Here is a 23,991-nt window from a genome sequence, read left to right as displayed (position 1 = left end):
TAATTAAATTTCAATTTGAAAAAAATAAAATAAAATAATTTAATCCCTTTCCATTGATTCCCCCAGCTGTCCCCGGCTCTGCGATTAACTAACCTGACCAGTACCTCAACTACAGGACGAACAATTAAAAATCTTCCCTCAATATTCTTTAAATTTAATATAAATATATTAAATAATAAAATTAAAATTAAAATATTATTTCAAATATAACAAATATAATATATTAATCAATTTTATATATTTAATAAAAATTTAAATAAATTTAAAAAATAAAAATAATTTAAAATTATAAAAATAAGTTAATATTTTAAATAAATATATTAATAAAAAAATTAACAAGAATGAGAATCAGATAAGATAGAAAAAAAGATACATATATCTCTATCACTGGCCATCCACGATTACAAAATTTTTTTTATCTTTTTTTATATTTTTATTGAAAAATTTCTTTACCTTAATTGTCAAAGAGGATCGGATTTTTAAAATCAGACCGAAATTGTTATCTTTCGATTCTTTCAAAAGAGAGGACGACGCCGTTTTAGGAGAGTAGCGGAACTGAAAAAAAAGTAAATTAATTGAAGTTAGTTGGCAGTTCGAAAATATTAAGTGTCAACGCGAGGTCGTACGCGAATTTTTATAAAATGATGCTTGTAACGAGATAAAATTCTTCATCATCTTCTTCGTGGTTTGCAAGACTGCAATTGAGCTTTCGCTCTCTGGATCTTATTTGCCTTCGAATTTGAAATTCTTTTTTCTTGACTCCCGCAACGCAGCATAAGTATCTCGAACTCTTACTCTCACTCTCGCTCGACTTCGAACTTCACTATGCGAAAGCGGCCGCAAGCCACTTCGGCGGAGCCGCCTCCCGACGCCGCCGAACCGCCTCACGAAGAGATTAAGACTGTTAACAACACTCACCTGAGGAGAGCGCAGAGATCGGGTTTCGTGGTGACGGTTTTACTTGTGTTGTTTAAATACAGCTCTTGGGGCGTTTACTATTATCAGTTTGAATCCATGCCTCCGCCGCTCAGTTCTGAGCAGGCCGGCAAGAGAGGCTTTTCTGAGATTGCGGCCATGGAACATGTCAAGACGTTGACTCAATTGGGCCCACACCCTGTTGGTTCTGACGCCCTTGATCGCGCTGTGCAGGTTCGTTTCATTCTATCGATTTATAATTTTGTTGATGTTATCTTGTTTGTTACAACTTTGAAAATAAAACTGATAATTTTGTAATAATGAATTTTCCCGTTCTTCAGCTTTACTCCTTTCACTGCAGTGTATAAGTTGTATGTATTCTTAATTAACGCCTTTTTGTATTAATCTAATGCTGCCAAACAGTTTGTTGTTGATTCTTTATAAATATCGCTTTTGTATCAATATGATGACTGGATAATCTTTTTTCTACAAGAATGTTTTAAGTGTCATAGCTTAACATTCTTTTCACCACAGTATGTTTTGGCAGAAACTGAAAAGATTAAGAAAACTGCTCATTGGGAAGTTGATGTGGAAGTGGACTTCTTCAATGCAAAGTCTGGTGCTAATCGTTTGGTCAGTGGCGTGTTTAAGGGAAGAACACTTATTTATGCAGACCTGAATCACGTGGTAGTCAGAATTACACCAAAATATGCATCAGAGGCAGCAGAAAATGCTATTCTGGTCTCTTCTCACATCGACACTGTTTTTGCTGCGTATGACTTCTCCACTTTTGTAGTCTTTTAACTAGTTCTTTGACTACTGTCTACGTAGAGTGGTGCCTTTTTCTGGTTATTTTTGAATGTGACAAGCTCTATTTTTAACTTTGATCCTTTACAGTCTGTTTTTGGTTATCAAGTGCATACACATTTAATTGATTCAAAGTGCTTGGCTTGGTTCAGGGAAGGCGCTGGAGACTGTAGTTCATGTGTTGCTGTTATGCTGGAACTTGCTCGAGCAACATCTCAATGGGCTCATGGATTTAAGAATGCTCTCATATTTTTGTTTAATACAGGGGAGGAGGAGGGTCTAAATGGTGCTCATAGTTTCATAACTCAGGTTGAAGCATATTAAATGCATATGCTGAATGGATTCCAATTTCATTTTTTATTTGGACTTAGTATTAATAGTTCATATGATGATATGACATGTCTGTGTGCCCCAAATAATTCAGTACTTGGTCTGTGGGGCTACATGTAATTACTTATTTTGCTCTTTTGTCGTTTCTGAACATAAAATAATGTTTGTTACTTAATTCTCAAAGCTTGTAATTTTCCATGAAAATCATATCTTACATGCATTCAATTTTTTAATGTAGCATCCCTGGAGTACAACTATTCGTATGGCTGTTGATTTAGAGGCTATGGGTATTGGAGGGAAGTCTAGCATTTTTCAGGTGCTTCTTTATTTTATTTTCATTTATTTGACTGCATATGGTTGTGAACTCTTCAATTGATGGTGATGCATTTGATTAGAGATTCTTTTTTATGATGGCCTAGTTGTTAAATAGGTCTGTGCCAAGCTTTCATTTATTTAATGCCATTATTGTTGACATGATGACACATCTAAACTTCCAAACCATCTTCCCTGTTTTTTTCTTTTGAATGGTATGTCTTCATAGTTTCCAAGTCCATAATGGGGCTGTTTTGTTTGGTGAGATATTATATTCAAAGTAATATAGTGAAGGAAAGCCTCTAGGGAGCTCATACTAACTGCTAAGAGCTTACTCTTCTACTTGACTTTTGGATTTGTATATTCCTTATTGTTGGCATGCTGGAAACACTTCTCACACACGCCCTGATTTTACACATTTAACTGATATGCCTCACAGTTTAACGTGATTTTGTATAGCTGATGGAATACCACTGACTGCTGAATTAAGTTAATTGTCAAATTCCAGTTTCTGTCCTTACTATTTTTTTTAGCCCAGACATTACTGAAAGATAATCTTGTAACTTTATCCTATGTATGATGACAAAATCCACCATTTGTATTCTAATCTCTAATTTATATGAGTATTGTAATATACTAATCGTTGATGAATTATGTATGGTTTGAGTGCAGAAGAGCATGTTTGTTTTCTTTTTTCCAGATCTTCTCTTCCTTTTTTTTTTTTTCATCTCGTCTTGAACCAGATGGTATCAAATAATCACAACTGCTTCTTATATATTCCACAATTTTTTATTTATTTGAGTTATCAGTTAAGCATATTTTCTTTACTTATATTTTGTTTGTTGTTTTGTAGGCTGGTCCTCATCCATGGGCTATCGAGACCTTTGCTTCAGTAGCAAAATACCCTTGTGGTCAGATAATAGCACAGGTTAGTGGATCCATATTTTCATGGTTATTTTCTTCCACTGCACTTTTCATTTTTTGTGTATGCTTGTGCTACCAGCAACACTTAATCCTGAGAATTTTGATGTTTCAGGATTTTTTTTCTTCTGGAGCCGTTACATCTGCCACTGATTTCCAGATATACAAAGAGATAGCTGGTCTTTCAGGTCTTGACTTTGCATACACAGATAGAAGTGCAGTATATCACACCAAGGTGTATCTTCTATATATATTATTCTTTTCCTTTACTCGGAGTTCTTTTATTTTTTTGAAAAACTCCATTTATTCTACTGTGGATAGCAGGCAGGCCTATATTTCTTGGCTTCAATAGAACTCCTTATGATTGTTGTTTCTATCTACTATTGTCTAAAAATAATCAAGTTGTTAGTGAATGGAAAGAAATTAAGAAATCTCCTGGTGTGCAAAATTATAGGGGATTTTCATGAATTTAATCTTATCTTGATCTTGAGTACTAATTATAGCTTGAACAACAAAGCTACGTGTACCCGTTTTGGGTACACAAATATGCACACATCATACATGTCATTTTATGATTGGATAATTTTGAATTAAAGATAAAACAACACCCAATCATATGATAACACGTATGAGCATGTATGTATTTATGTACCCAAAGTGGACACATATAGTATTGCTCTAACTTGAATATTTTACATTTGCAGAATGACAAATTAGATCTATTAAAATCAGGGTCTCTTCAGCATTTAGGAGAAAATATGCTCGCATTTCTGCTTCAGGGTGCTTCATCCTCTCATCTTCCTGGAAGCAATGCAGTGGAAGAAGAGGGAAAAACTGACCATGAGAGTGCTGTGTACTTTGACATTCTGGTAATGTACCTTTGTAACTGCTAAAATCTTGAACACTGTCATAAACTGCCCACCCACTCTCCACCTTTCGGTTATCTGTCATGGGTAATGGGGTGGGTTGTGTGAGGCATTCTGCTAACCTGAAATGACATATCCACATATTTTCTAACGCTTTATTTATCTCAGGGAACTTACATGATCATATATCGTCATCGTTTTGCAAATATGCTTCACAATTCAGTGATAATGCAATCACTTTTGATATGGGCTGCATCATTGTTTATGGGTGGTTATCCAGCTGCAATGTCACTGGGCTTGTCCTGTTTGAGTGCAATCCTCATGTGGGTGTTTTCAATTAGTTTTTCTGTTCTCATTGCCTTTATTTTACCCCAAATTTCCTCATCCCCAGTGCCTTATGTGGCAAGTCCCTGGTTGGTGGTTGGGTTGTTTGCTGCACCTGCTTTGCTTGGGGCTTTCACTGGTCAACATTTGGGTTATGTTATTCTGAAAACATATCTTGCAAAAGTATATGCCAAGCGGAAGCAGTTATCAGCTGATATTCAAGCTGAGTTGATCAAGTTAGAGGCTGAAAGATGGCTCTTTAAATCTGGTTTTGTTCAGTGGTTCATCCTTCTAGTGATTGGAAACTATTATAAAATCGGATCCTCTTATTTGGCTCTTGTTTGGTTAGTACCTCCTGCTTTTGCATGTAAGTTTGCAGTTACAGCTCTCAGCTACTAGAATATGGACATTACTTTTTCTGCTTGAGATGCATCTGAGATTTAGATACCATGATTTTGTTAAAATTTTATGAGATTCATGAGTTATGATCATGTGGATACTTCCTGGCTTTAACTCTCGCATATGTTTAATTCATCATTCCAAGTGGCTGCTTTGAAGTAATTTCTTACTTTGGATATTCAGATGGCTTGTTTGAAGCAACTCTGACCCCAGCCCGCTTACCAAGGCCACTTAAACTTGCAACTCTGCTTATGGGCTTGGCCATACCAATTTTAATTTCTGCTGGAAATTTTATTCGATTGGCTGTCACATTAGTTGCAATTTTGGTTCGAATTGATAGGTAAAACTTCCTTCACTGATGTCAATCATTTGATGTTTAAGTAAAAAAACCATGTTTTGTTCAAATTAAAAAAAATAGTGCATTTTTCGTTCAATTTCTTTCATACACTTCATTGTTTTTATGGGTTGTTTAGCATGCTAAATTTCTAAGTGGAACATAGTTAGTTGTCAAGGGCACAAGTTACACAGGTCTCTTAAAGCCTACAGTCAAGCTGCATCATACTCGCATTTGTGAAAGTTGGATTACATTGTCATACGTTACATGAATTTAGTAACTTCACTTGTCAGTTGATCCTGCTCTGCATCCATGTGCAGGGACCCAGGTGGCACCCCTGAATGGCTGGGAAGTGTAATACTTGCCGGTGTTATTTCTATTTTCATATGCCTAACTCTGGTGTATCTCCTTTCGTATATTCATCTTTCAGGTATGCATATTTCTTATGGCACTGACAATTTTGTTGGTGACAATCAACACTAACATTAGATAGGGTGTCAATTGCTTAATTGTGAAGCAATTTTAGTGTATTCAGACCAACATTTCACCGTCATCCATTGGCTGTAATCACATCATGTTGAGGTCTAAGGTTGGAAGTACATTTATCAAAATGTCTCCATTGATTCTCACCATTTTGATTTGGTTGTTGATAAGGAGTTCACTTGGGAAGAAAATGGAATGGAGAGTTTCTTTTTTGTGTGTTTGCTTTCATGTATTAATTGATTGTTGTGTAAAATTGTCATATAGGTGCAAAAAAACCATTTGTCTTTGCAACATTGTTTCTGTTTGGCTTTTCACTCATCCTGGTGTTATCTCATACCGTTCCCCCCTTCACTGAAGACACTTCCAGAGCTGTGAATGTAAGTTACATTAATACTAGGTAAATATGGCATTGCCTCTTATTTTTTTAGCTTTGACATGGCTAGATGATAACCCAGATGAACTGAAGTATGTCAAATTGATGGTGTTGTCTCTATAGTTACTGCATATTCTTTACGGTGCTCTAGCTTTTCAGTTCACCAAATAGGGTTATCACGTTGTTAAATATGGTCATGGCTTTCCAATGTGAGATTCCATTAAACTAGTTATGCTATGTTATAATGGAGATTATTTTTTATGATCTTTTCAGGTTGTGCATGTTGTAGACGCAACTGGAAGATTTGGTGCAAAGCCTGAACCAAGCTCATATATAGCTTTATTTTCTTCTACTCCCGGAAAGCTAACAAAGGAGGTTGAACAGATGAAAGAAGGCTTCATTTGTGGTCGAGATAAGGTTGTTGATATGGTTACTCTGTCCATGAAATATGGTTGCTTGACCTTTGACAACACCGAAGATGGGTGGAGCCAGTCAGATATTCCCACAATACATGTTAATGATGAATCCAAGGCCAAGAGCGATGAAAGAATCACAGAAATTTCACTTGATACCAAGGGCTCTGTCCGTTGGTCTCTTGCTATCAATGCTGAGGAAATAGAAGATTTCACTTTCAAAGGTACAATGACCTTTTCAATCTGCATCCTTATCCTTCTGCCAAGCTTATTATTTTTCTGTGCTTCATTCTTGTCTTAACTGAACTTGTCGCTCCTAACCTGGAATGCACAGACAATTCAGGGGAGTTAGTCCCCCGCGATGAAAAGATCAGCATGGATGGATGGTTCATAATCCAATACTCAGGAGGAAAAAATGCACCAACAAAGTTTGATCTGAATCTTTTCTGGGCTAAAAATTCCACGCGATCAGCTAAAAAGGTAGACGGAAAAGGAGAACATCTCCTTCTAAAGCTGAGAACAGATTTCGACCGATTAACGGCAAGAGCAGCAAACGTACTTTCCAAGCTTCCTTCATGGTGTTCCTTGTTTGGAAAGTCAACATCTCCTCAAACTCTGTCTTTCCTAAACAGTCTTCCTGTTAATTACTAGGTAAATTGGCAGAAAATAAGAAAGATTTACGAAGCATAAAAGTGATCTTACAGACTCTTAGATTATTGTGTTCACCAGAAGTGAAAATGTTAATTTTTATTTTTTTTTGGTTTGGTTTTGTTATTTATACTAAAAATGAAGTTTAATGATAAAGAATAGTCTGTATTGTTGCGAGCATGTTAGGAAATATATCATCTATGTATTTAATTTTGTACTTAAATCTGTTTTATCAATTTTTTTTTCTTACAAAACAGAAACATTTTCCTCCTCCTAATCAAACTTTCTCACACCAGATATCTATCATTTCATTTATGACCGCGGTTTTAAAAATTAAATTAGATCAACCGTTAATTACTAATCAAATTAGTCAGATTATATATAAAATTTGGTTTAACTTGATTAACATAAAAAGTTGATTTCTTTTCAAAAATTTAATATGAAAACTTGAACCTATACTTTATTTATCGTATTTAAATAATATCATCAAATTAAATTTATTTTAATATAAAATAAGTAAAATTATATATTTAATCATAAATTATATAAAAAATTTTTACTATTATTTTTAAACCGTTAACTATTCTGATCATCAATTGAAGCAAATTATCCTCTGTATCGGATTGATATTGGACACTCAATTTTAAAAACATTGCTTATACCATGTCATCAATTTTAAATATATTTTTATCAAATATGATTTTAAATTATAATTTTATACTTTTTTAAAATATTGTTTCATATCATACATTTTTTCAAAATATTTTTTAATCTTATTATATATAAATCAATTTTTTTCGACAATTTTTTTATTTTAAAAATATAATAGTGAATTCTTAAAAAAAAAGAAGCTACCCACAGGTTAGCAAAGCGGTGGGGGGCAAAACACACGTGCGTTATTTCAAAGTATGAACTAGTCCAGCATCCTTTCCAGTGGAGTTTTGTTCTATTTCTGAATCAAAACCCAAAAGAATTGAGACAAACAAATCTCCCATTAACATGCTAACCTTACCTTTTGGAATCTCTTCTCTCACCGTTAACAATCTCAATTTCAACAAACAATCTTCCCTCTCTTACTTTTCTTGTTCATCTTCCAGGCTCTCTCTTTCTCATAACACCTCCAAATTAGGTACTTCTTTATCTATATTTTCTCCTCTATGCTATATTTCTTCTTTTTTTCCCCTCTATGCTAAACTATTGGCTAGCTTTATCATCTTTCAATATACCCACAAGTATAACATCGTTCTATCTAAAGGGTATATTCAGATCTTGATTTTTTTTCTTCAAATTTGCTTACTTTGGTAGTCAATAACGGGATTAAGTGTATTTGTGTATCTGGGCTAGAAATTGATTGTTTCGATGAATTGGTATGTGTGGGTGTGAATATATGATCGATTTAAAGTGATTTCGCAATTGGGATTGCAGGAGTATGCAGAGCGAGTCAAGTGGTTGAACTATTTCCAACAGTGTCTCCTGAGATAGTTGTAAGGGAGGCAAGGTTGGAGGATTGTTGGGAAGTGGCTGAGACTCACTGCAGTTGCTTCTTCCCCGAGTATTCATTTCCTTTAGATCTGGTGCTGCGCGTTGACAGGTTGTTTGCTATGCTATCTGGATTGACTGTGCAGCGGCATGGTTGTAGGAGAATTTGCTTGGTGGCTGTTGTCAGTGGCTCGGTTGATCAACCCTTCTTTTTGGGAAGTGAAGATTTCAAAATTGGTGGGCTTGATGGAATATTCAGTCTGAATAGAGGCTGTGTTGCTGGGATTTTGACAGTGGACACAGTGGCTGACTTTCTTCCAAGGAAGGGACCTCTTCGGCAGAGAAGGTGAGTTTATTATATACTCTTTGGCTTATCTCTGCTAACCTTAGAAAATGATGATGATTTTTAACTTGGTGCAAACTTCTATTAGAAAATGTGAATCATGCTCTCTGTTGCTTGATGATTATTATTGTTTAGTAACTGTATGATTATGTTGAGGCATTGGATAGCAAAAAGGTTGTTATGTTTTAAAATATTGGAAACAATGTGCTGTATTTTGTATGAAGAATGCTGATTTTGTTTTCTGTACCCTGCTTTTTATCAATGAGCAATGTTATTTGTAAACACTTTTGAGTATACAATTGGAAGCACAGATCATATGTCATCATATGATTAGATGTTATTTTATCTTTAATTCAAAATCATCTTATCACAATGATGATAAATTATATATAACTTTGTATCCAACTGTATACCTAAAAGTGTGTGCACATAGTTTTATCGTTTATCAATTATATATGTGCATCTTATTTGAAGATTACTATCACATATCTTAGTGAGACTTCACCTTGATTTTCAGATTTATTGTTTGTCAATGGTACTATAGGGTTCTACGCGTTTGGGTCTTGATCCTTAAATAAGGATCAAAATGATTCTAGCTGTATGTTCCATGTTTTGTCTTAGTTTATATATTTGACCCTTGATAGTGAAAAAGTTCTGAGGTTGAAGTTTATGTCTGTAGTTCTGTTCTTATTATTGAAGATGATATAGATGGGGAATGCTCCAAGTGTCTTATTGTTGCCTTGTTAATAGCTAGTGAGAATAATGGTGATGCTGGTTTAGTATCAAGGAAATATTTCCAGGACTAAAGCTCTAAAAAGATGCAGATGAAAATGTTTAATTGGAATTCTTGACAGTCGCCACTCATAGCTCTCTGGTGTATCGATACGATACTTATAAGGTTCTGAGCAGATTGACAGAAATTCTTTCTCTGGGTAATTGAATTTTATGTTGTTATCAGGACTGGAATTGCATACATATCCAATGTTGCAGTTCGGGAGAAATTTCGAAGGAAGGGAATAGCGAAGAGGCTGATTGCAAAGGCAGAGGCAAAAGCCAGGAGCTGGGGCTGCCGTGCAATAGCGCTGCACTGTGATTTGAACAACCCAGGGGCGATAAAACTATACAAAGGGCAGGGTTTCAAAAGTATTAAGGTTCCAGAAGGAGCAAACTGGCCTCAGCCCAGGACCTCTCCAGATATCAAGTTCAGCTTCATGATGAAGCTGATAAACACTCCTACCTCTGCTTAGCTTCTTGGGCACAGGAAAGCAATTGTTTAGGTTTAAAAAGTAAAAAAAGAAGAAAAAGAAATGAAAATGTAGAAATCTAAACTAGTTTGTCATATATATTAATAGTATCATCTGCAAATGGTTTGGCAGCTGCTCTGGTAGCCTTCAAGTATTTTATTAGTCCAATCATGTAACATATCGTATATCGAAAATCTAATTTTTTGTATAATATATTTTACATTTTATTATGTCCTATTATATATCTTTTCAAAATAAATTAATAAAAAATTCTAAAAATTAAATTAAAGTTTTTTTTTTGGTCATATTTTTCATTTTATTTTCAGTCTTAATTTATTGTCACCAATATTTTTAAAAAATAAATGAAGGACTGAAATCATATTATTAAATTATTATTAACTTAGTCTATATATATATATTAAAAATTATAGTTAAATTTTATCATACAAAATAAATAATACAATCAGAAAATGAATACAAATGTGTATATTTAATATTTAATTACACTAAAAAATTCAGTTGACTATCCTAGTTTTAAGTTACAACCAAATTAGGTTGGCTCGATCTCGAAAGTTAACTCGACTTTGTTTGGTTTTATTTGAATTTGTTTAATTTAAATTTGAATTAAATTTGAATCAAAATATTATATTCATTTTTTAAATCAAATTGAACTCGAGCTAAGGGTGTCTGTTTCAATTTAGCTCAAGTTTGATTTAAATCGATAGTTTTACTTATTATTTAGTAAAAAAATAATTTTTGCCAATGAGTTATGAATTTAAACCATGAATCCAAGCCATAAATCCAAACCGAATTGATGCAAAAATTCAAATTATCAAATCGAATCAAGTCAAATCATATTATATTTTAACTAAACTTGTGTTAAAGGGTGTTCGAACTCAATTTGATTTGTATTCACCCTTAATTATATGTCTAATTTAGTTCAAAAAGATATATTAGTTTGTATAATTAATTTTACCAATATGAATCACTATATATCATTTTATATTATATACTTTAATATATATATATATATATTTGTCTGTAATATATCACACCATACTATAGGTAACATTATTATAAAACACTTGGAACTTTATTTTTAAAAGGTAATTTTCTAATTAACTTGGTGACTATATTAGTATTATTATTTACTCTATTAAGTGGACTCTTCAACCATTTTTTTTTTAATTTTCAATAGGTCCTCTGGTCACGAAGTTTCCAATTTAAGTAATATAAAATAAACAAATAAATCCATTATACTTATTTATATCACTTGAAATTGTAATATCTTATTTGAAAATTTTAAAGTGAGAAAAATTAAATAATCTGATTATCTAATTACAAATTACCACTTCAATTTATACAAATAAATTAATCAAATTTATTCATAGTTGTAGTTTTATTCTTCCGGTTGATAGATGAATTCAGTTCCCCACCCCAATTAAACATTGGTTTTCATATAAGCATTAACCTAGCCTAAAGGCAGCCAAAATCAAACGATTGAGTAAATCCGACTAGATAATAAAAATAATATTATATATATAAATAATAAATATATATTTACATATAAATAATAATATGCCTTTATATGATTAAGTATTATTTTTATCTTTAATTCAAAATTTTTAATCATACAATGATATATCATCGTTTATGCACAAATTTGTGCAAATAATTTTTATTGAAATAATAATATTCTCACTTTCAAATAAACTTTTGCAGGTTGCAGCCTCCCATGCATCTGGATAGACAGCCACTTGTCATAAATGCAAGTTACATAAACTCAGAACTCAAACCTTCCATCAAACCAAAATTTGTAAATATTTTAGAGTTATTCATTTCTGTGAAAACTGAACCTGGGTAATGCGGTCGCCTTCCCTCTGAGAAAGAAAGTTTACAAGACTTTCAACTACACATCAGCTCCATATTACCTGCCAATATTGTAGTGAGTTAGCCACACCATAGCCAAGCTTCGATATTACAAATTGACATCAGAATGAAGGCCGTCATCCAATGGTATCACTTACGACACTTTGATGAATTTTTCCAAGGCAGATGTGTCCAAGGCTTGGAACTCATTAACAGCAGTAGACACCACGAGAGCAAGTTTCACAGCCTCTTCATGGCTAGGTGCCTACAGTATTTGCAGATTTATGTTAGTTTCAATTTAATCTGGCAAATCGTTCTACAATTTCTGCAATGTTGGATGGTACTTTTCTACCTCAATGTTAAGGGGAAGAACAGGATCGTGAAGAGAGAGTCTTAGAAGGAACCACCCACCAAAGCCAGAAACTCTAACCTGTTTAGGTGAAAAAAGAAAAAAAGAGGAAATTGTAGGGATAAGTAGAACAAAAAGTTTCAGATTTGATCTGAATCCAATATTCTCAACTAGTTAAGGAGCTATGTGAATGCTTCAACTAATGTCTACATAACATTGTTTCTAACATACCCCTTCATAGTTAACTGGTGCTTTCTGAAGCTTTGGATGAGAATCAATATGGTTCTCCAAATGTTTCAACACAGCCTCCCCATAATCGCGGAAAGATCTGCAAATTCCCAATTATCAGAATCCTCAACTGCAATGGCACATGAACATCCTTAACACAGAATATATACAGCAACATACCCTCCTTTAAGATCTGGATGGTTTTGATCGATTTTCAGTCTCAATTCCACAGCAAATCCTGGTTCTTGGAGGCCCTCTACCAAATCAGTTAATACTTTGCTACCACCACCAACTCCAGCAGCTCTGGCTGAAGCAAGTTTATTTAAGAGTTTAACCTGCATTTGAAACAACATTGCAGTTGACGAAAAAATTCATACCCAGAAACATTGGTTATTTGATTGATTCATGATTAGCTACTTTAACATGCTTAAAAAGGCCAAACCAATAGATTGCAATAAAAGCATACCATGAGATATGCCCCATCATCAAGCCAGTGATTTTCCTTGAGAGCTCCATGGCCACTGGTTTCAATAGCCAGATGTGATTCCTCTCCAATAGAATTCTGTCAGCATTGCTATTAGTAAGTTTTTTCAAAAGATGAAACAAAAAGCTAACTGACTACCTGACAATGTTTACAGGTTATAAATTCCAATAAGGATCACTGAAGTATCAAATGACGACATAGCAAGACAGTCCGGTGTGAAAATCTAGATATTTCATTACTGACTAAAAAGAATAGCACATGCAGAACACCATTATCTGGGTTTTCAGTTAGATAACTACAGCTAAGCTTATAGGGATACTTTTATAATTATTATTATTTTTAGTTTAATTTTACCACACCCCTCTCCACCTCCCAAGCACATAGCAGAAACAAAATTCAATTCCCTTAAAGCTAATTTGAGGTCAGTCCATCTCTAGATCTCTTACTCCACAATAAGAGATCTTATTGATAAGTTATCCTATGAGGGGAAAACAAAAACATAAGGTAGGCACCATGTTGTGCAAAGCCAGTTGGAGCACTGACATCTAATCAACAAGAAAAAAATGTTAGATACCATTTTGAAATATCAATCAACCAGCACGAATTTTTAGACAGGAAAAAAAAAAGCCAGTAATTATTGTTGGTAACATTTATTATTATTAATCCAGGCTTCTTTTCTAGTTTCATGACTCTGTCAACAAGCACTCCAATCTAAGACTTCTGTCATATAACACCTACTTCATTATATGTAGCTAATCAACCTAAAACACGATAATTCAAAACCCATCTTACCAGACGAATAGCTTCATCGATGACATTTTTATACCCTCTTTTGAACCGATGGTGTTTTCCTCCTAAAGAAATTCCACATTGTTAGCAGAGTCATTACAGAAAATAAGCATGAAGACACCTCAATTTGCATCATACCCAGTTTCTTTTCAATAAAAGTTGTCAGCCCATCTGAAGTCACACTATCTGTCACAATGGCTGTTCCTGGATGCTAAAGGAAAGAAACAAATGGACCGAATGGGTAAGATTAGAGAAAGTTTGTGTGCAGACAAAAAAAAAAAAAATGCTGGAATAAGAAAATCTTACTTCCTCAAGAACAATGGCAGACATAAGAGCAATTAGGCGATTCCGATTAAATTCACGACCAGTTGAGTCCACAGCGGCAGATCTTTTAAATGATCAAAAACCAATTATTGAACATATTGGGTTTGAAAACTAAAGAAAAATTACATACATATATACCTGTCAACATCCGTGTCAAAGATGATCCCTAAATCAGCCTTGTTGTTAAGGACAGCCAGAATGATAGCCTTCATTGCTACCTTATCCTCTGGATTTGGAATATGATTGGGAAACAAACCTGATTTTTGTGAAAAAATGTCATTCAAATATTCCCATATCAACGCTCAACTAGAAATTTCAAGAATTATATATTACCATCAGGTTCCAAGAATTGACTACCAGAAGTTATAGCACCCAGAGGCTCAAGAACCTTAGCCTGACAGACCATAGGAAAAACAAGTCTACATAAGTACTGGTATTGATGCAGCTCCAAGGTTGCTAAGAGCATAAAAACACTTGAAATAACATGCATTCACATTATTCAACCAAAAGTCCAAGGCGTCCTATCTAGTAACAGACTACTAAACCTAAACCTGAGGATATTCTAAACATCAAACGATGAGAGATCTCTAGCAGAACTTGATAATTACCCAAATTCCGCAATCTTGGATATTCCAATAAAAATCTCTACAGATGACCAGAGACCAATATGGACACATGAAAGAAATTAAAGCACTCTTAACAAAAATGAAGCACTGTTTCTACAATCTAATATATTTTAGGAAACAAATATGAAAGGAATTAAAGCTTCTTGACAGAAACAAAGTATTATACCTACAATCTAATATTCAGTCCAAAAAAATTATTGCAGATAAAACTTACAGCAAAAAATCCTCCTGCTCCATTTCCTGCATCAACAACGATATGGAATCCCTCCAATGGCTTCTCTATGATTTGACAAACCAAACAGCAATTAGCAAAATAAATGAACCACCATGAAAAGAAAAATCAAAACAAGTACTATAATAGCAATAGATACATACAGAACAAATGAAAAAATGCACTGCAAGTAATAATAGAAAATGATGTTAATCTACAATTATAGTCCAAGTAAATTAAACATTCTGAAAGATATCATTACCTATATTTCCAGCAGCTTTTCGGACAGCCTTTACCAGATCAGATGCATATAGAGTCATGTAATCAACTTTCTTAACAGATGCGGAGACTTTCTTCCGTGAATTCAATAAACCTTCATCAGTAAAACTACTGTATATATGTGCAGCACGCTCCAGGATGTCTTTGATATCAGCTTTCCCAAGCCCTCCAGCATTTGTGAAGAATTTGAACCCATTCCGGTTGTAAGGCAGATGACTAGCTGCTCACAAGATTAAAAGCTTCATTAGGTGAAAACTTTCACCTAATCTTAAAACAGACATCTAATAACACCAAAATGAAATTTTGTCCATGGAAACCTGTGTGAAAATTTCAGGCATGTTTACTTGACATGAAAGGTTCTATGCTAATAGAAGAATAACATTTATTACACTACCTGTAATCATAATAGCCCCATCAACTGGACATAAAATTGCATCATCTTCTGTAAGTGTGCTATTAAACATTGCTGGTGTAGATGCTAAACTACAAAAGGCAAATGGCAATAATAAAGATGACCGATTACAGTCAATCATTACGGAAAAAACTTTGTTTGTCAGGCTAAACACTAAATACTTAGTATATACACTATACATATGTTAGACAAGGAAACTGCTTGGCCAAAAGAAGTACAGGACCTCATTACATGATATTAAAAGCAAAAACTTACATCGGTAAATGATACAATACAGTCCAATTCCTGTCTGAGACAAAATGTAACTCCAACCAGTTATAAAATTTGCATAGGTTCAATTGAGAAACAATTTATAACCAATTACACAAAAATGGCATGACTCAACATTGATCAATAATGAGCTTGCTAGGTTCATCAACATTTACCAGATATATCCAATACTACAAAATGTCTATCAGTGCTAATATCGATAGACAGGACAAAGAATATGACAAACATTTGAAAGTCATGACCTACCCATATTGAACAACATCCAGACCAGCACCAGCAATGCCTCGCGAAACTGCATCCTGAAATCAGCAAGTAAAGAAATAAACACAGAATAGGCTTCCTGGAGACAGCTCCTCCAATAATTTGGTTGCTATCAAGTAAAATTGTAACTACCCACTAGAATTGCATGAGGCTCAAACTTAATTTTACAATGGAATAACAGACCACCTGTAATGTTTGTGCAGATATGCGAGAATCATGACCGACCGAAATACGCAAGCATTTTGATGCATCAGCCTTTTTCTTTTCCAATAACCATGCAGCAAAGGCAGATGCTATTGCTTCAGTAACTGGTTCAGTGAGGCTGATAGGTTCTCCCTCAACACCAGCAACAGCAACACCACGAATATCACTGAATTTTCATGAGAAAAATGAACAGAAACATTCTATAAGCAACTGAGTCAGAAATGACTTTGATAAACTCAAGTATATTTAACAATATTTTCTTCAAGATTGGAACATGCAGGTAATAGTTGAAAATCAATACAGACATAAAACTAATATACATCATTAGTAATAGGATAGCAGTATATTCAAACTGACAAAGGAACTGCCAACTGAGAAAGTATCAAATATAAATGCATGCCATAATGGGACGGATTCTTCACCTGCCATTTTGAAGTTTAAGAAAATCAATTTTGTCAAGCGCTGGTACTGCAGTAGTAGATGAAGCTGCAAAAAAAAAGAAAAAAAGAATTTCATGAGAAAGTATATAAAGTTGTATATTGGTAAAAGGTTGTTTGTGATGAATCAGTGCTGTCAATATGATCCCACAAATGGAACAATTATCTCAATAACACAGAAAACATATTTAAATTCTAAAATCCATATAATATTTAGATGCTTATTGATGATGGTAGGAATATTTAAAATTCTTTTTAGGGTCAAATGCAATCTTTGCATTTGATTTCAACCCGGGTAGTGAGAGTCTAGAACAGACCGTTGCAGTAAACAGTTCCTTTGTTAATAAAACCGCTCTGGTGTTTGGATGGGTTGCGCATTTGCATGGAAGATATGCCAGTCCATGTCAACTTCCCTCCTTGAAAGGGAAGCAAGTTGCGCATACAAGGGGAACAACAGTCCCTTTGGTATTGGGTCCCGAACTTCCTATTCTTTTGGTAGGTCTGTGCTACAAAAACATTTTGAACAATCTTCCCTGACATTGCTGCATAAGAATTCACAACTTTATCAGATTCACTGTCCACAAATCATTAATCAAACTTTTAGAATCGCTAAAGCCGATTCTATTGCAGAATTCCCTTGATTTCTCGTTTCTTTCTCCAGTGTTCATGTCAGACAACACTAAGCTGCGGTCATTACCTCTAGATTTTATGGAATCCAATTAATCATTACATCTAATAAATTCAATAATAGGTAATTGATAAAGTACAAATATTATTATTTGACCATTAATATTAATGATTTAAAAGCATTGAATTCTTGATATAAAAATTTCAAAATATCATTAACGTTTTCCATTCCTGAAATCTATAACAACTCGAGAGTAACTGATGAAAACTGATATATAAATATTATAATTAAATTTACTATTGTCAAGTTTAATTATACCTTAGAACTTAAATTCTATTACTGTAACAAAAATGATTGCTTAAATTTGTTCAATCCGCACTTCTTTACACACAGACCCCTCTCTAAACTGAGTAGAAAAAGCATTTCCAAGCTCTACTCATTAACTGCAATTTAAGCTCGTATAATTTAATCATAAAATAGGAATAATATAAAAACAAAATTATAACAATCATGCTACTGTAAAAAGAAAAAATTAAAGCATTCTTAAAACACACATTTCTCCCCAACTTCAAATGCAAACGAAATCAAATTTGATTGCATTAAGAAACTCGAATTCGACAAAAGGTAGAAGAGATGATGAATTATGAGCTGAATTCTTAATTTTACCTGACATTTCTTCGTTATTTCTCTCTTTTTTCTTCGGTAATTGCGGTTAGATGAAGACTGAAGAAGAGTGCGACGGAGAAACTGATCGAACAAAAACGAAAGAAGAAGAAAAAGAGTTGGTGAATAAATATTTTTTAAAACAAACACGTGGCAGCAGCTTTCTTTAATAAAAATTTTCGTTGAAAATTGATTTTTACCTTTAATTTTTAAAAAAATTAGTTTCGTTTTTCAATATATATAAAGATGTTAAAATTCAACTGTCAGAAGAGTAATCTTTTATCCATTTATAATGTTAGATTATATTTTTTATCTTGTAAATTATATATTTTTCTTTATTTTCTATTTTTATATTATTTTTAATAGGTGAATTAGACAGTCATCATTGAATCATCATTCATTCCTCTTTATTTGACAAATTATCTCACATTTTTAACTTCATAAACCACCTTTTCTTTTGCATCAATTATCTCTTACAATTCTATCACACATGTCATTGACCCCTGTCATCATTTTATCACATAAAAGGATTAATGATCCTCAAATATGCCTTTTACTTCTAGTTACCGTTATCCATGCTCATAGTTTAGTCACAACTTCGATCATAGTAATTTGGCCAAAAGGATTATTTCCCATCGAAGGTCCCAAATTTCTCCCCTTTTAATTTTGATAATTTCAAATATTTATCCATAAATAGTTAAAATTAACGATAGTAAAAATAAAATCGTTATTTTTTCTATAATATTAAAAATAAATTAAAATATAATCTCTTTTTGTCTCCCTAAACTTTAAAAACTAAAAGTTTTCTCTAATCTAAGTTTTAAAAAATGACAGTTTTCTCTGAGGGTTTCGTTTCGAGATCTTCAGTGTCATTGTCAACGACCTCTCCCTTCCAAAGTTTACTCTCCCTCCAACGGTCTCTCTCTTCCCATTTAGATGTTCGATCAACGTTAGAGGATCCATGAAAGAGAAGAGCTTCGTTCGGGAAGACGACAGCTTCATCTTCGTTTGGGAAAACAAAAAACTTCGTCTTCTATGACTCCTCCAACATAGATCAGGTATTCAAATGGGTGGAGAGAGATCGTTGGAGGAAAAAAAAGTTTCGAGAGAAAGAGGCTGCCGACAATGGAGCCAGAGATGACACTAGAGATCTCGGAACGAAACCTTAAGGGAAAACTGTCATTTTTTAAAACTTAGATTGGGAAAAAAATTTAATTTTTAAAGTTTAAAGGGGTAAAAAGAGATAAAATTTTAAAAGATTAACGTTTCGTTAATTTTAACTGTTCATAAATAGATATTTAAAATTATCAAAGGTAAAAAGAAGAAATTTGAGAATGCAGTGCACCTTGGGTGGGAAATACTCCTTTGGCCTAGTAATTTTCAATTTCTTTTGCTTCATTTTTTAACTTTTTTGGTTTTATCATTTTTTACAACCTCAACGTTGCTTTTATTATCACCCTTATTATCAAATCAATTTATTCAATCTCACTACAGAAGTGTGAATGACGGTGAAATTTACCTTTTGAGCACTGAGCAAATGATGATATTGTTTTTCCACGTATTAATCATTTATTTAATTATAATAATAAAAATAAGATAAACTCTGTCATACTAACAGTGAGATTTTAATTAAATTGATGGCTAATATTTTAAAAATTAATTTTTAAATTTTTAAATTTATAAAAATATAAAATTAGCATGTTTTATTTTTTAAAATATTTTTAGATGATAAAATTATAATTTTTATCGTATAATGGTTTTTTTAACGACTTGCATTTTTAGTGAAAAAAAAAAAAAGTCATTTTAGGATGGATGGGTACAAGTGAAAAAGCAACGAAGATGATTCTGACACTTGCACGGCGTCGTTTAGATTATACGCGGTCAATTTACGCGCGAGGGCGGTTGAGATAATTATATATATATTCGAGGGAAGACCGAGCAAAACCAAAACGAGGAGAATCAGAAGAAAGCCACAAGAAAAAGACAGAGAACCCTGGGAAGAGAAGATGATTGAGGTGGTGTTGAACGATCGGCTAGGGAAGAAGGTGCGCGTGAAGTGCAACGATGATGACACCATCGGTGACTTGAAGAAGCTGGTGGCTGCTCAAACCGGTACTCGAGCGGACAAGATTCGGATTCAGAAGTGGTATACCATCTATAAGGATCATATCACTCTTAAGGACTACGAGATCCATGATGGCATGGGCCTCGAGCTCTACTACAGCTAAACCTATCAAGGTTCCTCCCTTTGATTATTGTTTATATTTTTATTCTGTTTGTCTGTTTGAATTATGGATTGTTAGGGTTTCTTCGGGAGATTGTCTAGTTGAAGATGTTTGAATAAACAAAGCAGTAATTGGAATTAAGTAGTGGATGGAGTAATTTTTCTTCTTTTGTATAACTTGTTAGTGAATTCGAGAAAACGTTTGCTTCTGAAGATTTGGGAAACTAAAGGAGGTCATCCTCGTGTTTCTTGTTTCCTCCATTTTTTGTTAATTTTCCGTTTTGTGGATGTACATGTTTTAATTTTTCTGCGTGGTTGTGGGTTTTTAGGGTTTGTTCTTAGAAGTGTTTTGATTATAATATTTAAACACCCTTTCGAATACTAATAGCTGTGATTCGATTATAATATTTAAACACCCTCCATGTTTTGATTATAATATTAATTCTATATAAAAATAATTAATAATAATAGCTCTTTAAATTTTTTCTTCTCTGGCGTTTGAAGAATTTAATACTTAGTTTTTGAGAGAATGTTTGGGGGTGCTGTTATTAGAAGCTTTTTCGACCAGAGCATTCCTAATTGGATATAAAATTTTGGAAGTCAAGTGTGTCTACTGAGGTTTCTGATTAATTTGGAACCACAGTGGTGAGATTCTAACCATTAAGCGTTGTTTAATGGAATTTTTGCTGTATATTACTGTCAGCTCTGATTGAGGTTTTCATTTTTGTGCTTCTTATTTCTTGTGTTGAAGATTGTGGATTATTCGTTTTTAATATTTTTGTATGCCTGTTTAAAATATTTAGCAAGTTTGTTTGCTTTTCCAAAACAATTTTTGTTCTCAGAAACTGTTATTTGTTATCTTGATTATAAAACTTATTCAGCTAACTATATTTACGTTACCTTTTGTTATTTTTTGTAAGAATGAAACATTAAAAAAAAAAAATCCATGCAGCTTTCCTTTTTATTGAAGAAAAATTCTCAATTTTCATGGGTAAGGCAAAAAAACTTTAATCTTAATACAAAACTATCTTATAGTCCAACTATTCAAATGTATATTAGTTCAAAATTGGAAACTTATTTTTTATTCTTGTTCTTTATAACAGACTTTGGCTATAAAAATTAAGAAAATGTGGGAGAATATGTCATAATTAACGTAGTAAAGTGCAAGGCACTATATTAAAACAGTATATAATAAAATAGTATTGGAGTGTTGGAATGTAATTCCTGAACCAGAAGAATTCATTTGTGGAGCTACAACTATTACTTCATTTTATTTTGGTTTTTAAGTGTTTTAAGTTGGGCTATGAAGTGTCATGCCACTTGCCAAAGCTATCAAGCGAAAGAAAGGGGGAGGTAGTGTGATGTACATTTGATTTTGATGGAATATTTTATTGACAGTTCAAATCTGGTGCAGTCTTTGGGTTGGACCTTAAGTAGTAGTCCAGTTTATAAAGCACTGATTCCACTTTCTGTCATTGACTGGTTCAAGTAGAAAATGCCCTGAAATATGTTCTTATGTTTATAGTTGATTTTCATATTAAATCCCCTTGTATATTTCACCTTGTACGATTTTGGTTTATCCTAATCCTGGTGGTCTACTCGATAAGTGTTTTGGTCTGACACATAGTTGTGTGAAGAGGGAGGAAGTTTGGGGAGAGGAGAGTAGTGTATCCTACATCTTAGGTTGAATTCATTTTGATCATATGATGTATTCATCTTCTTTTGATTTGTGATAGATTGCAAAAGCAAAAGGGATAATGAAGAAACTACAATTCATAAGTGATATACTCTATTTGCTTAACTTTTTCTTTTTTCTTTGGTGAATCACCAGTACTACCGTTGTTTCTGCTTATTTTACAAAATTTATTTTTGATAATCATTTAAAATTATATAACTTGAGAATTGCTTTAAGTTTAAATTTTTGGATTGTTACAGCCTATCTAGTAGGCTGTATATCTCCAAATCAAACTTGAATGAATGAGATCTTGATTATCACAGAGTGGAAAAGAGAGTGATGGTTTATAACATTGGTGTTGTTACCAGTTGGGTAGATTATCATTTTTTGGTTTACCCGTGGATGGCAAGTTCACATGCTTGAATATCCTTTTTCTGCCTTTGAACTAGAACACAAATTATTTCATATTTAAAAAAAGAATAGGAAAATCAAAAAAGAAAGGATAGAAATGTTTGGTGCTAAATTTTTATTTCTTTTTTGATGTGGCATATTAAACTTTAAAACACATTTCTTATTTACAGATTATAAAGCAATTGTTTCTGGTACTTTACAAAGTAGATACTTTTAGATTTGTCACATTGTGCTAGCTTTGGAAAACATGCTCTTCAAGCATAACCAACATTTTGAGGCTTGGACTAATCTTTTTTATATTTTATATCTTAATATTGATATCCAGGTAAGTGATGATATGATAAGCAAGGCATGTTGGTACTGGGAAGGACTACTTTGCTAGTAATGTCTTGTATGATAATATTGGCAGGGCCAAGTTTTTAAGTAATGTCTTGTATGATAGCACATGTTATACTCCTTAAAACTTGTAATAGCTTGTTCATGGTGATTTAATATGAATGGTTTTTTTTTTTTTTTAATTTATTGTGTTTGATTCTATTCTCATTGGTATGTGGATCTTTCCTATGAAACCACGGTTAGGATTTTGAGGTAGTAGTCATGCATAGTGCTTTACGCTCTAGTTAGGCATTAAGCATGAGGATGAGTTTGACCTTCAGGGAAAGGATTGTGCTTTATTTTCAGATGGTGTGGTGTACTGACCTATGACTTTCTACCATCCATTCAATTTCCACCTCAATTGCATTGAGGTGTTAATGTGTTGGTCTTGCTATGAATTTGGTTTATTTAGCCTTTGTCATATTTTTGTAGATTTCTCAGTTAACTTGCACATGATTTTCAAAAGAGTTGATAGTTTGATCATTATCATTATTGGATTGATTCCATCCCAGGAATATAGTCTATGTTTGGGTTGATGGTTGATCGATATTATGAAGATGTAGTATACTGCCTCTTATGCCTGAATGAGATAGATTTGATATTACTGTCAAATCATTCTCTAGTATGGTAGGTGTGAGGCGGTCTGAATACTTTGCTGAAAAAGCAAAAACCGAAACTTTAATAAAGACTAATTAGTTCTTTAGATTTAGGAACTAGCATTGGAATTTACCTGTTCAGTTATGGGTTCTGATTCTGGTTACCAACACCTCTCACCAAAGGCAAGGGGAAAACAAAATAGACTAATGATGGAAAGGAAAAAGTAACCCAACCGTTGGGTAGGCAGTGGGCTGTGTCAGAACTGGACTGGTATAACTCAGCGTGCTTAGGGGCTGGGCTGGCTCACAAACAATTAAAGCCTATTCATTTGCCTGGTCCCAGAAATTTGCTCATTTGTTACCCCCAAATTTGACTGGAGCTTGTCACGATTGTCGGCTTCTGTTTGTGATATTTATATGGCTTACAGAAATTCGAGTCGACCACGGACATTTATCCCTTTTGCAGTACAAGCTGACTCTCCTCA

General features: G+C 33.4%; 4 protein-coding genes across 5 annotated transcripts; 3 read left to right on the top strand and 1 right to left on the bottom strand.

Annotated features, from left to right (window-relative positions):
* The first annotated feature begins 617 nt into the window (after nucleotides 1-617).
* LOC123227932 (endoplasmic reticulum metallopeptidase 1) lies at nucleotides 618-7,305 on the top strand. The gene is made up of 13 exons (XM_044653081.1): nucleotides 618-1,149; nucleotides 1,450-1,688; nucleotides 1,875-2,031; nucleotides 2,291-2,368; nucleotides 3,218-3,292; nucleotides 3,401-3,520; nucleotides 3,990-4,154; nucleotides 4,320-4,842; nucleotides 5,058-5,214; nucleotides 5,529-5,638; nucleotides 5,956-6,068; nucleotides 6,338-6,701; nucleotides 6,812-7,305. The coding sequence occupies exons 1-13, from the start codon at nucleotides 826-828 to the stop codon at nucleotides 7,126-7,128; spliced, it is 2,742 nt and encodes a 913-aa protein (XP_044509016.1). The 5' UTR covers nucleotides 618-825; the 3' UTR covers nucleotides 7,129-7,305.
* Nucleotides 7,306-8,030: 725 nt separating this feature from the next.
* LOC123226947 lies at nucleotides 8,031-10,345 on the top strand. Its single transcript, XM_044651530.1, has 3 exons — nucleotides 8,031-8,254; nucleotides 8,551-8,950; nucleotides 9,906-10,345. The coding sequence occupies exons 1-3, from the start codon at nucleotides 8,125-8,127 to the stop codon at nucleotides 10,192-10,194; spliced, it is 819 nt and encodes a 272-aa protein (XP_044507465.1). The 5' UTR covers nucleotides 8,031-8,124; the 3' UTR covers nucleotides 10,195-10,345.
* Nucleotides 10,346-11,833: 1,488 nt separating this feature from the next.
* Nucleotides 11,834-18,376, bottom strand: LOC123226894 (phosphoglucomutase-like). 2 transcript variants are annotated; one of them, XM_044651454.1, is made up of 19 exons: nucleotides 18,229-18,376; nucleotides 17,252-17,476; nucleotides 16,920-16,983; nucleotides 16,480-16,663; nucleotides 16,279-16,331; nucleotides 15,745-15,833; nucleotides 15,334-15,570; nucleotides 15,075-15,139; nucleotides 14,568-14,628; nucleotides 14,373-14,490; nucleotides 14,217-14,298; nucleotides 14,049-14,121; nucleotides 13,914-13,975; nucleotides 13,104-13,199; nucleotides 12,818-12,972; nucleotides 12,641-12,737; nucleotides 12,413-12,490; nucleotides 12,219-12,325; nucleotides 11,834-12,122 (listed from the first exon to the last, which is right to left on the bottom strand). In XM_044651454.1, the coding sequence occupies exons 1-19, from the start codon at nucleotides 18,233-18,235 to the stop codon at nucleotides 12,119-12,121; spliced, it is 1,857 nt and encodes a 618-aa protein (XP_044507389.1). In that variant the 5' UTR covers nucleotides 18,236-18,376; the 3' UTR covers nucleotides 11,834-12,118. The 2 variants fall into 2 exon arrangements, with proteins under 2 accessions (XP_044507389.1, XP_044507390.1); XM_044651455.1 differs by lacking the exon at nucleotides 17,252-17,476 and having other exon boundaries at nucleotides 18,229-18,366.
* Nucleotides 18,377-20,152: 1,776 nt separating this feature from the next.
* LOC123228095 (ubiquitin-like protein 5) lies at nucleotides 20,153-23,049 on the top strand. Its single transcript, XM_044653311.1, has 2 exons — nucleotides 20,153-20,463; nucleotides 22,861-23,049. The coding sequence occupies exon 1, from the start codon at nucleotides 20,232-20,234 to the stop codon at nucleotides 20,451-20,453; it is 222 nt and encodes a 73-aa protein (XP_044509246.1). The 5' UTR covers nucleotides 20,153-20,231; the 3' UTR covers nucleotides 20,454-20,463; nucleotides 22,861-23,049.
* The last annotated feature ends 942 nt before the right edge of the window (nucleotides 23,050-23,991 follow it).

The sequence above is a fragment of the Mangifera indica genome, chromosome 10 (genome assembly GCF_011075055.1).
Source record: "Mangifera indica cultivar Alphonso chromosome 10, CATAS_Mindica_2.1, whole genome shotgun sequence".
Classification (NCBI taxonomy): domain Eukaryota; kingdom Viridiplantae; phylum Streptophyta; class Magnoliopsida; order Sapindales; family Anacardiaceae; genus Mangifera; species Mangifera indica.
Note: the sequence above shows the minus strand (reverse complement) of the source record. Positions and strands in the feature narration are given on the sequence as shown.